General features: G+C 40.5%; 1 protein-coding gene across 2 annotated transcripts in view; it reads left to right on the top strand.

Annotated features, from left to right (window-relative positions):
* Positions 1 to 14279, top strand: part of HSDL2 (hydroxysteroid dehydrogenase like 2) — a 44304-nt gene extending 30025 nt beyond the window's left edge. The window contains exons 6-12 of one of the 2 annotated variants that reach the window (XM_058171087.1): positions 1680 to 1778; positions 3162 to 3356; positions 7653 to 7724; positions 9247 to 9468; positions 11240 to 11368; positions 13269 to 13341; positions 14034 to 14279. In XM_058171087.1, coding sequence (XP_058027070.1) covers positions 1680 to 1778; positions 3162 to 3356; positions 7653 to 7724; positions 9247 to 9468; positions 11240 to 11368; positions 13269 to 13341; positions 14034 to 14184 — 941 coding nt within the window. In that variant the 3' untranslated portion in view covers positions 14185 to 14279. Of the gene's footprint in view, positions 1 to 1679; positions 1779 to 3161; positions 3357 to 7652; positions 7725 to 9246; positions 9469 to 11239; positions 11369 to 13268 lie in introns of both variants that reach the window. The other variant, XM_058171088.1, reaches the window with a different exon arrangement.
* Positions 14280 to 14993: the final 714 nt, after the last annotated feature.

Genomic DNA, 14993 nt, shown 5'->3' with positions numbered 1-14993 from the left:
GTGTCCAATTTTGCCATCTTTTTTGTGGCAGTTAAGCAAAAAGAGTGGTTATTAAGTGAACCCATTGTTCAATGTGGGGGGTTTATTAGAAACCAGAAGTAAGGGCCAGTTTCTGGCCAAAATGTTGTAAACCACATTTATGTGATGGGGATGCTGCTGCAAACCGCCATAAATGTGGTCCAGTTGTCAAATGCCCCAAAATGCAATCGTGTGTGTGGGGGCCCCCAGCTGTTGGGACTTTGAATTCTGATCGTAAGTAGCTTTCCAGTATCCACTGTAACTTAGAATGGTTGCTAAGCGACCGGTCATAAGTTGAGGACTACCTGAAACTGCAGTTACAAAATTGGGTTCCGGTGTCAAGAGTTAAGTTCTCTTCATAGGCTAGTCGGTAATTTTTTTAAGACTTGCATATCAAGGAACATCCATTGAGGATCCAGATTGTTGAGGGCCATGTGCTGTCACCGTAAATTGCTTAGAGAGGGCTGTACAGTACTGTAAAGCGGTATGTAAGTCTAAGAGCTATTGGTATTGCTATTTATGGCAGGGGTCCCCAACCTCTGGACTGCAGGCCACTAGTGGGCCGTGAACTGTTTGCAATCGGGCCATGGAAACAGCGGGCTTGTGCATGCACACACGCATCCCCACTTATGCGAGTACTATTGTGACCAAGGCCCAAGTAGTGATTACTAAACACAATTCAGTCCTCAACAAACTTATTTTATTAAAACAGCTGAGAATTAATTCATTCTCAGCTTAGTCCAAAACAAAATTCTTAATAACCAGTCCGTAGGCCTTATCTCCAACCTTTGATGTCTTTGGCAACCTGCCAAAGGCTTTTCTTGGCAAAACCACCACAAAGTTCAAGAGACGCTGACAAGAAGCACGGAAATCAACATTGCTTTTCTATAAAGAACCCAATGGCTTGTTGCTGCTCTTTTAAGCCTTACGGCCAATCATCTGCTGGCCTTACTCCCGAGTTGTCCTTTTTCCTTCAGCTGCTCTTGCCTTCTGGCAGCTCTTTGCATGTGTGTACTAGGAACAGGCTCCTCCTGTTCCTCTGCCTCTCTGCTGTCTGTTTCTGGAGGCTCCGGAGTCCGCTCATCGCTCTCAAATGGCCCTGGCCCCATCTCTGCCTCCGATGCAGAGCCCTCGTCCAGGTCTTCCCCTGACTCCAGGACTGGCCCATTGTCCTCCTCAGCCTCCTCACTGTCTGACTCCATTGCTAGGTCCACGGGCTGCTGGTGGACTACAACAAGTACGTGCATGCACACTCCATTTGTGTGAGCGGTGGGCACGTATGCATTCTGCTTGCAGAAATGGAGCTGCTCATGCGTGTGCCAGCCACTCACGCAGAACCATCCCCTCCCCCTCGCAGGTCGCCAAGCCGGAAAGGTTGGGGAACTTGTGATTTATGGGATAACATTCTGTTTACAGTATTCTAATAAAGTGAAAAAGAAAGCAGTGCAGATAGGATGATCCTTGGTGGATCATATCAGAAGCGTGTCTGAGCCAGCTTTTTATTTCCCATAACAGTATAGCAGATGTCTCTGCTTCACTTTCTACCTTTCCCTCCCCTCAGGATTTTTTAAAAAAATAAAACGCAGCACGCTAAGCCTGTGTATAAAGGAAATTAAACTTTCAACTGTTCTAAAGGACTGAATCTTTGTGTTCTGTTTTAGCCTATACTATTTCTAAATACGGGATGTCCATGTGTGTGCTGGGAATGGCAGAAGAATTTAGAGGAGAAGTTGCTGTTAATGCTTTATGGCCTCAAACAGGTATGAGCCTTTTTAAAATTATTATTATTATGGAAAGATTAACTAATCTGTTTCTGATTTTTAATGTGCTAAGTTTGGATTAGAATCTCATTCCTTCAGTCATTCAGTTGCATTTGACTGATAATGACCCAATGGATGAAGACCCATGATGGTTAGAATGCAGTATTCCAAGATAACTCTGCCCACAGTCTGGGGTTTGATCCTGACCGGCTCAAGGTTGACTCAGCCTTCCATCCTTCCGAGGTTGGTAAAATGAGGATCCAGATTGTTAGGGGCAATATGCTGACTCTGGAAACCGCGTAGAGCTGTAAAGTGGTACTACGAAGTGTAAGATACTAAGTGATACTATAAGTCTAAATGCTATTCCTATTGCTATTGGATATTATTTCTCCAGTCAGTAACTTCGTCTTTGAGTCCTTGTAAGCTCCTATTTGTGTCATCTATGATTGTATCCGGCCAGTTTATCTTCCATCTGTCTCTTTTTTGATTGCCCTCCATTTTTGCAAATATCAGGAGTTACACTCCAAGTTTGGTCCAGTTGTTTTTGTTTTCAGAGTGTTATCCTGCCAGTGGATGGATAGCATCCTGAACGTCTTTACTACATAGTTTCTTTCCAATTGCTGATGGAGTGGAAAGAATAATCATGATAAAATGGAGGTGCCCAAAATAAGCTGTTCTTCTAGTGCAACCCCCTGCTCTGGCAGGAAACCCTATACCATTTCAGATAAATGGTTGTCCAATCTCTTCTTAAAAATCTCCAGTGTTGGAGCATTCACAATTTCTGGAGGCAAGTCGTTCCACTGATTAATTGGTCTGTCAGGAAATTTCTCCTTAGTTCTAGGTTGCTTCTCTCCTTGATTGGTTTCCATACATTGCTTCTTGTCCTGCCTTCAGGTGCTTTGGAGAATAGCTTGACCTCCTCTTCTTTGTGGCAGCCCCTTAGATATTGGAACACTGCTATCATGTCACCCCTACTCCCTCTTTTCATCAAACTAGACATACCCAGTTCCAGCAACCATTCTTGATATGTTTTAGCCTCCAGTCCCCTAATCATCTTTGTTGGTCTTCTCTGCACTTTTTTAAAAATCTCAACATCTTTTTTACATTGTGGTATCCAAAACTTGATGCAGTAGTCCAAGTGTGGTCTTACAAGGCATTATAAAGTGATATTAACACTTAATGTGAACTTGATTCTAACCCTCTGTTAATACAGCCTCACTGTATTGGCTTTTTTGGCAGCTGCAAAACCTTGCTGGCTCATATTTAAGTGGTTGTCCACTAGAACTTCAAGATCCCTCTCACAGTTACTACTATTGAGCCAGGTACCACCTATACTATCAAAAAATCATTATTAATCAATCCCTTCATTCTTCTGTGTTTTAGCTATATACACCTCTGCAATGGATATGCTGGGAGGAGCTGGTGTGGAAAAACAATGCAGGAAAACAGACATTTTAGCAGATGCTGCCTATTGTATTTTATCAAAGCCAAAAAGTTTCACCGGGAACTTCATTATTGATGAGGTTTTATTGAGAGAAGAAGGAATTAAGAACTTTGATGTATATGCGGTCGCTCCAGGTAATGTGGATGTAATTTTTGACACATTGAATTGTGTACTACACCAAAATTACTACAAATTATATGTCAGACCCCCTAATTGACACATAATTGCTAACATAAATCACACTGATTTCAGTTGTTCTACTTTTATGTGTTACTAAGTCTGTACCCAGCCCAATATATTTCTAGTTGTGTTACCTTGATTAAATCAATATTTTCAATTTACCAAAAAAAAAAAAAAAAAGACTTTTAATTATAGGTGGTCCTTGACTTACACCCATTTGCTTAGTAACCGTTCAAAGTTACAACAATATTGAAAAAAGTGACTTATGACCAATTTTCACACTGCATGGTTCTGCATGGTCACATGATCAAAATTCAGACGCTTGCAACCAGCTCATATTTATGACGGTCACAGTGTCCCAGGTTCATGTGATCACGTTTTGTGATCTTCTGTCATGCAGAGTCAATGGGGAAACCAGATTCACTTTACAACCGTGTTACTAATTTAACAACCACAGTGATTCACTTAACAGCTGTGGCAGGAAAGGTCGTAAAATGGGGCAAAACTCACTTAACTGTCTCATTCAGCAACAGAAATTTTGGGCTCAGTAGTGGGTCGTACATTGAGGACTACCTGTATTTCAGCAATTCCTATGACATCTAGTCATTTTACTTTGGGAAAAATGGGAAAACACTTTGGGAAAAGTGTTTTATGTATGGGTGTGTCTGTATATAAAATCACAAACAAGGCCATATCTTCCTCTACAGATAGCTTGTAACCCCGGGTTACAAGCATTCCGTTAGCAAATGTTTGAAATTATGTGATAAGCGCCCCCTAGAGTTTACGAACAAGCCCCAAAGCTACGAATCTTGCAGCACCACAGCAGTTGTTCGCCCTGACAAACAACCGAGAGGCTCTACAACATTTGTCCTGCATGTTGCAGGTCAAAATGGAGCTTCTGAGGGGTAGATCCGCCCTTCCGATGCTCCTGGCTTCCGTGGGCCTCCCTTGGCATGTTGCAGGCCAAAATGGAGCTTCCGAGGTACGAAATTCACTCCCATGAATCCTCAGGGCAGGCTCCATCCTGGGCAGGCTCCATTACATTTGTAACTCCTGGACTACTAACTGAACATTCTTCATTCCAAAGGCCTTGAAAGAAAAGACAGTTTATGCCCCTTGTTAAATGCCAGAAAGGGTGGAGATCAGGGGTGAAATGCTCCCGGTTCGGATTGATCGCCCTATCCGGTAGCGATGGTTGCGGGTGGTTCAGAGAACCGGTAGCAAAAATCCCTGCCCCACCCCCCATGCCCAGCTGAGCCACGCGATCATCAGAGGTTTGGTTTTTTTTTCTTTTAAAAGCATTTTTTCTTTGGCTGAAAAAATGCTTTTAAAAGTAAAAAAAAAATCCTCTGATGATTGCGCGGCCGAAGAGGTTGTAGAAAAAATGCTTTTAAAAGGCTCTGGCGATCCCAGTTGAGTTGCCTGATCATCAGAGTCTTTTTTTTTCTTTTAAAGGCAAAAAAAAAAATGATTTTAAAAGAAAAGAAAAGCCTCTGATAATCAGACAACTCAGCTGGGATTGTCAGAGCCTTTTAAAAGCATTTCTTTACAACCTCTTCGGCCGAAGAGGTTGTAGGAAAAATGCTTTTAGTAAAAAAAAAAAAAAGTTGGCCACGCCTACCCAGTTACATTACTCCCCCACCAAGCCACGCCCACAGAACCGGTAGTAACAAATTTTACATTTCACCACGGGTAGGGATCATCCTAACCCAGGGGGAAGACTACTCAATAGTTGAGGATACTGTGACTAAGAAGGTAAATTTATATAATCCTGCTGCCTTGATCTACTTGCATTGCTCCATCCTGGCTACATCACGTTGGCTGGCAAGATTCTGCCTTGTGAGATGGTTGGAAAAGTAATTAGACCCCAAGCCATTTGGAATTTATTGGGGATCATTAATATCTTGAATTGTGTCTGGAAGACTACTAACCACCAATGAAGTAAGATAAGTGTCATTCTGCTATACTAGTTAGTACCAATTACTGAACCACCATGTTCTATATCAGCTGTGGCTTTTAGAACAGGGGTCTCCAACCTTGGTCCCTTTAAGACTTGTGGACTTCAACTCCCAGAGTTCCTCAGCTAGCTTTGCTGGCTGAAGGACTCTGGGACTTGAAGTCCACAAGTCTTAAAGGGACCAAGGTTGGAGACCCCTGTTTTAGAATATCAGAGCAACCTGATGTAGAGCAGAGTGCACTCGTCTAATTGCGATGTGGCAAGGGCATGAGTCACTGACCTCAGTGCCTCTTAATCCAGGAAAGGTTGCAACAGGTGGTGGAGCTGGTTCAAGGTTCTCCTAGGCTGCTGTACACAGGAGCGAAGTCCAAGAGACCCTGCACCCTGTAAACCTGTTTGGGATGAGCGTTTTGTGAGGTCTCATGATTTGATGGAAGTCAAATTTGAAAATGCATTCTTGATGCATTTGAAATTGCTCTACTAACACAAGCAATAGAAAATTCTGGTATCAATTATATTCTTCAGCAAGGGTTAGCGAGATTACTTACACTAGGTATGCCGTGTTTGGAATCTCCTGTTCTGTCCGTTTTCATTGATAACCAGCAGGAAACGAATGAAGTACACCATGAGATTTAAAATCCGTTGAAAAAAAGTGTGTTTTCTTCTATTGAATGTCATGCAACTTTCATGCTCTTTAATGCCATAGATATCCCACGGTATGATATTGGTTGAATGTATTGGTACACTGCTATATTTCCGAAACCCAACTGGAATGGGTTCTGATAATCCACTTGATCCAAGATGTGTTTGCTCCAAAATTCTCTCCCCAAGCACTTTCTCAACAGTGTTCTTCCAAAAGGGAAAGTAGAGATAGGACATTAACTGTCCAGGATTGAAGTGTCCATCCACAACTTCTTGAGAAGCTTTCAGGGCTGAAGAACCACCCCCTCAAAGAAATATTGCATGGATCCATCCTATCTCCTGAGCACCTTAATAACCCAGGAGGGAACTGGACCTCACAGACAGATAGTTGAACTTTATAGTGCCAAAGACCTTGTTTAAGACATATGACCATAATGGTGCATGCCTGTATGGAGTTATGATGGTTGTAAGTCATGTGATGGACTTAATTTTACAATCTTTTTTGCGGTGGTCATTAACAATGGTGAGTTTCAAAAATTTTTACTACCGGTTCTGTGGATGTGGCTTGGTGGGTGTGGCTTGGTGGGCGTGGCAGGGGAAGGATACTGTAAAATCTCTATTCCCACCTCACTCCAGGGGAAGGTTACTGCAAAATCCTCATTTCCTCCCAATCAGCTGTGACTTGGGAGGCAGAGAATAGATGGAAGGGGGGCAGTCAGAATTTTTACTACCGGTTCTCTGAACTACTCAAAAATTTCGCTACCGGTTCTCCAGAACTGGTCAGAACCTGCTGAAACCCACCTCTGGTCCTTAAGCGAATGACACAGTCAATTAAACCCATGCCAGCCGTCCCCAACCTTTGCAGCTTGGCAGCCCAGCTAGGGGGGAGAGGGGAACCAGGCTGCGTGAAGGGTGGGCAGGCACCCACGTCCATGTGCACGCAGCTTGACTGCAAGTGGAGCTGCACACACACGCATGAGCACTGGCCTGCCGCTTGTGCAAATAAGCTCGTGTGCTGGCATGCTGCTCGGGTAGCCTGGTTCCGAATAGACTATGGCCTGGTAGTGGGCCTGGTAGTTAGAGACCCTTGCGCTATGGCACAGTTTTGCTGAAAAACAAAAGTGCCAATTTTCAGCATGTGACTGTAGGATGCTGAAAATGGCTGTAAATACAGTTGTATTGGTAACACCTAGCAAGTTTTCCCCAAACTATTCCATCTCTCCCATGAAATTCTGTGTCCTTGACCAGGGGTCTGCAAACTTGGCTCTTTTAAGACTTGTGGACTTCAATTCTCAGAGTTCCTCTGAACTTTGCTGGCTGAGGAACTCTGGGAGTTGAAGTCCACAAGTTTTAAAAGAGCCAAGTTTGCAGACTCCTGTCCTAGACAATTGGTTCAAAAAATAATGCTTATGCACTAGTGAGTTCCATGGTCTGAATGCATGTTTGCATTTGGAAATCATAGCCCATTCTGGTTTCTGAAGTGGATCTTTGTAAATATTTAAATATGTGTATACATGTATGATTGTATTTTGTGTGTTTGCTTTAAATAATACCAATACTTGCCACAGTGGATATAAATTAATAGTTTAATATTATCATATGAAGGGTAAATCTTTTTTAAAAAAAAACATTATTTCTATTTGCATTTTAGGTTATCCTTTGATACCAGATTTTTTTTTAGATGTGGATCCTGATACAATAGCAATGAAAATGGAAGCACAAGGTAAAGAAACTACTTTGTCTCTTTCACTTGCTAGCCAAGGATTGAAGAACAGGAAGCGGGTGGGTGGGGGTGCTCCTGCTCTCCCTCATCATTTCCATTCTTCTCCAGATCAATTCTGGAAAGAATTCTGGAATTATGCAAAACATGTAAAATCTGCAAGACTGGGAAAAATGGATTGTTTCTATCAAGACTTTGGTTATTGGGCAAACTCATTTGGATAAAAGCAAATGGCTAGATTCACAAATCACAATAAACCATAATATAGTTTGTTTGGTTTTTATATTAGGATATTGTGCTAGTCTGGTTTGTAGAATATGATGTAGGACAAGAGGCGTGGTGGTGCAGTGGTTAGAATGCAATACTGCAGGCTAATTCTGCTGACTCCCAATTGCCAGCAGTTCAGTAGTTCAAATCTCACCGGCTCAAGGTTAACTCAGCCTTCCATCCTTCCAAGGTCAGTAAAATGAGGACCCAAATTGTTGGAGGTAAACTGCTTAGAGGAGGCTGTAAAGCACTATGAAGTGCTATATAAGTCTAAGTGCTGTTGCTAATAATGCCACTGGAGATGATCTTTGCTCCAGCAGTTTGAGTCCTAGCGGTTAGTGGCATGGTGAGCTCCTGTCATTTGTCTCAGCTTCTGCCCAGAACTCACAGTTCTATGCGAGTAGATAAGTAGGTACCATTTTGATGGGGAGATGGACTGGCACTTCGTGCAGATGGTTAGATTCCTGCTGGCAACCTTCCCGGTTGCGATGCCTGTTTATGAGGTGGCTTTGGGAAAGGGCCTTAGATGACACTGCAGGAAAGCCATTCGTCTTTCTTTCTGGTGCAGAGCTAGCTCACCACCCTGTGGCACACCTTGGAAAACGTGCGGGTGTGAATCAAGCAAGGCTAGCAGTCAGCCAAACTATTTATTTTTATTTTATTTATTTATTTTTGTCACACAGTATATATAAGCATAAGTATGAAATAACTATACAATATATAAGCATATATATGAGTATGAGTATGTATAACAAAAGGAAACAATAGGGACAGGAATGGTAGACACGTTTGTGCTCTTATGCACACCCTTATGGATAACTATTAGTGTGAATTAACCTTGTAGTCTCCCGGCTAATATAACATCGCCATACGCTAAATGAATAAATTAATGATTTTAGGACAAAGCATTTTTTGTGGCTCATTCAGTTGGTTGGTTAAGTAAAACTGGCATAACTTCATATCTGTTTATTTTAATTGTAAATAAACATGTGCATTCATTGTTATCAAGCTATGTTGTGTCACCAGACTTTAATTTAATTTAGTTTAATTTAGTTTGTTCTGGTGGGATAGTTTTTTACGATTGCTGATCTTTTTTTCTTTTGAGTAGAAATTCTAATAACACTCTTGAAACTGAGGAGAAAATCTTGGTCCATGGTAGAATCTGACCAAATTAAGAATAGGTCTCTCTAGAGATTTTAAACCATCCTTTACTAAAACACAAACGCTAATTTTGCTTCTTGCTGATGGCCCTTTATAGGAGCTTCTCCAACCTTCAAAGAAGGAAAAAAACAAGATATTGTGAAAAATGAAGGTCCTGATAAAACAAAAGCCGAAGGACCTGACAGAGACAAACTACATGTACACTTCGCTGCAGATAAACCAGCAGGGCCCGTAGCAGAAACATTTAAACTTATAAAAGGAATGATAAATGAAGATATTGTAAAGGCAACTCAAGGAGTTTATCAGTTTGAATTATCCGGTAAGGATTTGATACACATTTTAAGACATTGCTGTACTAGATGGCCTCATGGTCTCTGCCAGAAAGCCATTTAAAGGGGTGAGAAGCATTTGAAATGTGGATTTACAGGCAGCTGTTACGTATAAGTTGGGTTGACAAAATCAGAAATGAGGAGGTGATAAGCCACCTGGGAAAGCCAAAACCATAAAAAAAGCAAAAGTTAGAATATTTTGGACATGTGATGCGATACCCAGAAAAATACGGCATACTTCACTTAATCCTCCAAGGAAAGATTGAAGGCAAATGAGGTCTAGAAGAACATCATGGCTTCAAAATCTAAAGGACTGGTTTGGATAAAACTCAACAGCACTTTTTCGTGCAGCTGTTGAAAAAAATAGGATCACCAAAATGGTCACCAACATCCGATGACGGATGTGGCACAAAAAGAAGAAGATGGCCTCATGTAACTAAGAGTTTAGGAATCCACTAGACAATCTGTGTCCTGTTGGGTCATTTCACAGATATTTCCTTAATTGAACAGGGAAACAGAAAGACCACATGTAGGCAAAATGCTGTGGGAGCTGGCACGACTTCTGACTTCCTGCCAGTTTCCCCATTTATTTTGCTTGTGGTAAGCTAACAAGGAGAAAGTCGTGGGGAAGCCAGCAGGAAGCTGCAGGTTCAAGGCCAAGAGGCAAGTAGATAGCCACCAGGTGGGGAAGGGAGCGTGGTGGGGTGTAGGTCAGGAATTGGGGGGTAATGGGGGTAAACGAGAGGTGCGCAGGTTTGGAAGGGTGTATGGGTGTGTGCAAGAGGTGCTGTGTAGGTTGTTAGGTTGTGTGGGGAAGTGGTGCTGTTCATGATGGTCATGGGGCTGTGTGAGGGACGCCCTGTGATTTCAGAGGGTGCAGCTAGGGAAGGGTGCTTAGAGGTGCTTAAGAGTATATGAGAGGTACCAGCAAGTCAGGGACATTGTATTGTGGGAGGGAGCAGCGTTGGTTGGGAAGGGTACATGGATGGTCATGGGGCTGTGTGAGAGATGCCCCATAGTTTCAGAGGGTGCAGCTAGGGAAGGATGCTTAAGAGTATATGAGAGGTACTGAGCAAGTTGGGGACATTGTATGTGGGTGTGTGTGTGTACAGCAGTGTTGGTTGGAAAGGGTACATGGGAAGGATAAAGGTATAACTTGGGTCAGGGAAGGCATATTCAGGACAGCGTGGATGGGAAAGAATGTGGGGGGGGGAGTTGTGCAAGAGAACCATGTGGTTTCGGTAGAGAGTGCAGGAGAGAGGTGCAGATCAAGAAGGATGCATGGGGGGTTGTAGCAGTTGCTAAACGAAGCGGTTGCTAAATAAGTACTACCTGTATGGTGATTTACGACTGACTTAGATCCCACTGATGTGTGCGCACCTGCCCTGCATGACTGAATTTGGATCAAAGTTTATATGACATCAGCTCTTTTAAATAATACTGTTGCTAAGTAGCTGAAAAGCTTATATAACACACCCTGAAACTGAGAGGAAAAGCAGGATACAAACCTAAATTGCATGGGGAAATCAAAAGATGGAGTTGAAAGTGATTTAAAAGCTATTAAAATTATTACCAACAGAAGTAGGATCACATACATTTGGCTTTTAGCTGTGTTCTCTCTCTCTCTCTCTCTCTCTCTTTTTTACAGGTATTTCAGTGAAAATTGCAGTTCGAATGTTATAATGAAGTTGTTTAGCTTGTAAATGAAAGAAACATGCCACTTATTTATCTCCTATACACGGATTATTATTCTTGTTTTAGGTGAAGAAGGAGGAACATGGTACATTGACCTTAGGAACAAAGGCGGCAGTGCAGGAATTGGTGAGGCACCTGGAAAGGTTGATGTGATTATGAACATGTCTGGTAGTGACTTTGTAAAAATGTTTTCAGGTAAGTAGCTTGAAAATGTTTACCCTTGTTTAATCAGATTTCCCCACACACAATCCTTCATTTGGGTTATTGCTTTTTGAAATGGTTGCTATTTTTAAGAAACAGCCAGCTATACAGTGGGGATGGTATTGAATTTTGTGTTCAATTGATGGAGGTAATCTGAAGTTGTACTGGGTGGTACTAAACTCAACGTTTAGTTTCATTCAAAACCGATGCTAACATTTCACAATTAATGATGTGCAGGCATTCAAATTGAGAATTAATGTGGGGGGGAATACCCACTTCAAAACACAATGCTGCTTTAGTTACTCAAAAGTGACACCAACTTCATTTTTTACCGACTTTTGTACCCATCATCCTCTGGGTTACAGACAGGACGTAAGGTTTTAAAAAAGTTACAAAGAAGGTAAATTGTTTGAAACCAACAGATCATAGTTGATCCTTAACAAGAAAGCAGTCTTCAGTCTCTGAAAAAGTTTCCTAGGGGAGAGAAGTAGGCCTTCAGGCTTGACATGCTCAGATTTCCTATCTCGAGGGCCTTAACTTGATGACTGAAACTATCTTCTTAAGGCACTCTGCCATCACAAAAATCTACTTCTTACCACACACACCCCACCACACGCTTCAAAGATGGTGCAGGAGACAAATATAGAGAAAAAATGAGCAAGGTTCTAAAACTCTTCATCTAGAGGTGCCCGTTACCAAGCCAATCGCAACTTCAGAGATCCTCTTTCTCTTATTAGCAATGAAACTCTTCCCTACCTAAGATCTAATTCTAATTCATTGGTTTTTGACAGCACCATATGACTGCACTGTAACATTCTAATCTGGAATATTGTGTTTCTGATGACACTAATCTCAGCATGGAGGGTAAAAGAACTTTCTGTGGAAAATGTTTTGTGTATCTTCCATCAAGGCAGGGTAACCTAAGAATGGATCCTTGCCTGGATCTGAAGATGAGTTCAAGCTGTCAAAGATCATAAGTGATTGGATTACTGGATTGTAATTGGATTATTGGATTTTTGGATTTGTGCTCAGTTTTGGCACAGGTTTTGGGTAGTTAACACCATTGTGCTAAGTAGCAAGGTGGTGTATTTAATTTTGATCTAGCTGTGGCAAACTCAGCAAAGTGTAAGTGTTTACAGATAAACTCTGATTTAACAAAATATTCAAATCAGGTTACTGTATTTTCCTTCATTAAATATGGTTGAAGTTTTGTTTAATTGAAAACACAAAGTGTTTGTTTCAGAGCACTTTCTTTGAAAAAAATAGAAGAATAGTTATAGTGTATAATTTCTGTGTCCTCTCCATGTGCTATTTGCCTGAGATGTTAAGGAAACAATGATTTTAATAAAAACAATTATAGCCATGTTGATCCCTACAGGGAGGTAGAGAAAATCAATCCACACTTTAGTGGTAGCTTTGTTAAAAGCAACCAAAATTGCATAGCAGGATTGACTTTTCAAGCTTTCAAGGATTTTTGGAGATCATCTTTAGGCAACATGTTCCCATAAATACAAGAAAGGGAAGAAAGAAGAAACTTTAAAAATTAAACAGAAGTTTAACTTCGACCAGCAGGCTTAATGTCCTGATATTTAGAGTTTCATGCTTTTTGCCTTTTTTTTGGTGACATTAGAATTCTTCTGGAGAACTTGAAAGACAATATATCCTTTTAGGTCATTTTGGTAGTATCATAGAGATATGGATTTTGTCCATTTTTTAAATGAAATTAGTAAAGAAAAAAAATATAGAATCTCATATTACACCACTGCTGTTTAAAGTAAGGAGATGTATTTACTGAAAAACCACCCAGGTGCTATTATTAAATTCAATTCAGGGAGGGAGATATTTCAAATGTTTATAATGGCTTAATGTAGTTTATCCTTTCTTTCCCTCCCAGGCAAATTAAAGCCAACGATGGCTTTCATGTCTGGAAAGCTGACAATCAGGGGAGATGTTGCCTTAGCAATCAGGTTGGAAAAACTGATGGCTCAATTCAATGCCAAACTTTGAAAATAAATGGGGGAAATTGGTATCACACTGAACTTTCAATAAATATGTAATGCTTTGCTGTTGAAGATAATGTCTCTTATTTAGCATATTTTGATTTAATATGTAATTTTCTAGATGGGTAATATTTGCATAATAACTGGACCGTTCCTAACCTGTTTTGCTTAGAATTAAAGATTAGTATTGATTAAAGCAAATATTTGCTGTAATCGCAGCACACCTGACAAAGAGTTAACAGATCATCAACTGACATTAAAAACACTGATTTATTTTAATTAGACCATTAGTATTTCTATTTTATTCTATTTAATTTAGAAAACATCACCATTTCCCCCCCTCAGATTTCTATGTATTTCTAAATTGAAGATGCTATAAGCAATAAGTTTAATACCATGCAGGAAGACTCAGTTGTTCTGTTAATATTTTTTAAAAGTTTACATCAGTGCAATTTTTAAATAAATAACAGTATTATCTCTGGTGAGGGTTTTTTTGGTGTTACATTATTAATGCTTGGAAGCACAGATGCCTTTTAGATTTTTTTCATACATTTCAATAATTAAATGTAAGATTTTTGTGGTGCAAAATATAATAACCAAAAGATGACAAAGGAAAGTTAATGTTTTCTGTTTCTATCTCTCTCCTTCCACTTATCTAGATTTTTTGCAGCCCAGCTTGGTATCTCTACAATAATAGAATCAGGTATTTTGTTAAGGAGTTTTTACCTCTCTGGAAATGCTTATAGATTAACAATCAAAAGATTTCTAGATCCTGGTAAGATCCTGGCCTCAGATATGGTAGTATTTTAAAATAATAACTTTTAAAAAAATACTGACTGCTGTGCATACTTGATTTCTGTCAAACTGTAACTACAGAAATTGGAAATAAAACATGTTCATGTGTGTATGTGTGGTTAAATACATGGTTCGTATACGATGGTTATGTTTTTTAAACATGAGAGCCAGTTTTGTGTGGTGATTAAGGCATCACACCAGAAACTGGGAGTTCTGGTCCCTCCTTAGGCATAAAGCCAACTGGGTGACTTTAGGCCAGTCACTTCCTCTCAGCTGTAGGAAGGAGGCAATGGCAAACCACTTTTGAAAAAGCTTGCCAAAAAAACCTGCAGGGTCTTCTTTTCCAGGCAGTCCTGAAGAATAGACACAAGTGAATGGGGGGCGGGGGGGAAACATTTGTAAGCATTTCACTAAAACTGAGGCTGCAGAATGAGGAAGTGATATTGAAACACTCTAGGATATTTTTTCCCTCAATATAACTGAAATATCTTATATTGTTATTTATAGCCTAAAGTTAGAACATATAAGAAACCTAATTTCTGCTGGTGTGGAAAAGAAGATATATGCAGTAGATAAATGTTTTATTCTGGCACAATCCTTGTATTATTCTCTCTTCATGAATAAAATCAGATATAATTGAGTAACGGAAATCAATTGTACCCCAGCATTTTGAATATTTATTCAATGAAATTTATTCATTTGGATCAAAATTTAGCAGAACGTTGGTTAGGAAATGTTTCTCCTCTTCTACATTCAAATGTTTTCGTCAGCAGCCAACCCCAAACTGCAAAGTCTTGTGGGCCAGAAATTCTCCTCTGCTTGAT

This window comes from Ahaetulla prasina, chromosome 2 (genome assembly GCF_028640845.1).
Source record: "Ahaetulla prasina isolate Xishuangbanna chromosome 2, ASM2864084v1, whole genome shotgun sequence".
Taxonomy (NCBI): Eukaryota; Metazoa; Chordata; class Lepidosauria; order Squamata; family Colubridae; genus Ahaetulla; species Ahaetulla prasina.
Note: the sequence above shows the minus strand (reverse complement) of the source record. Positions and strands in the feature narration are given on the sequence as shown.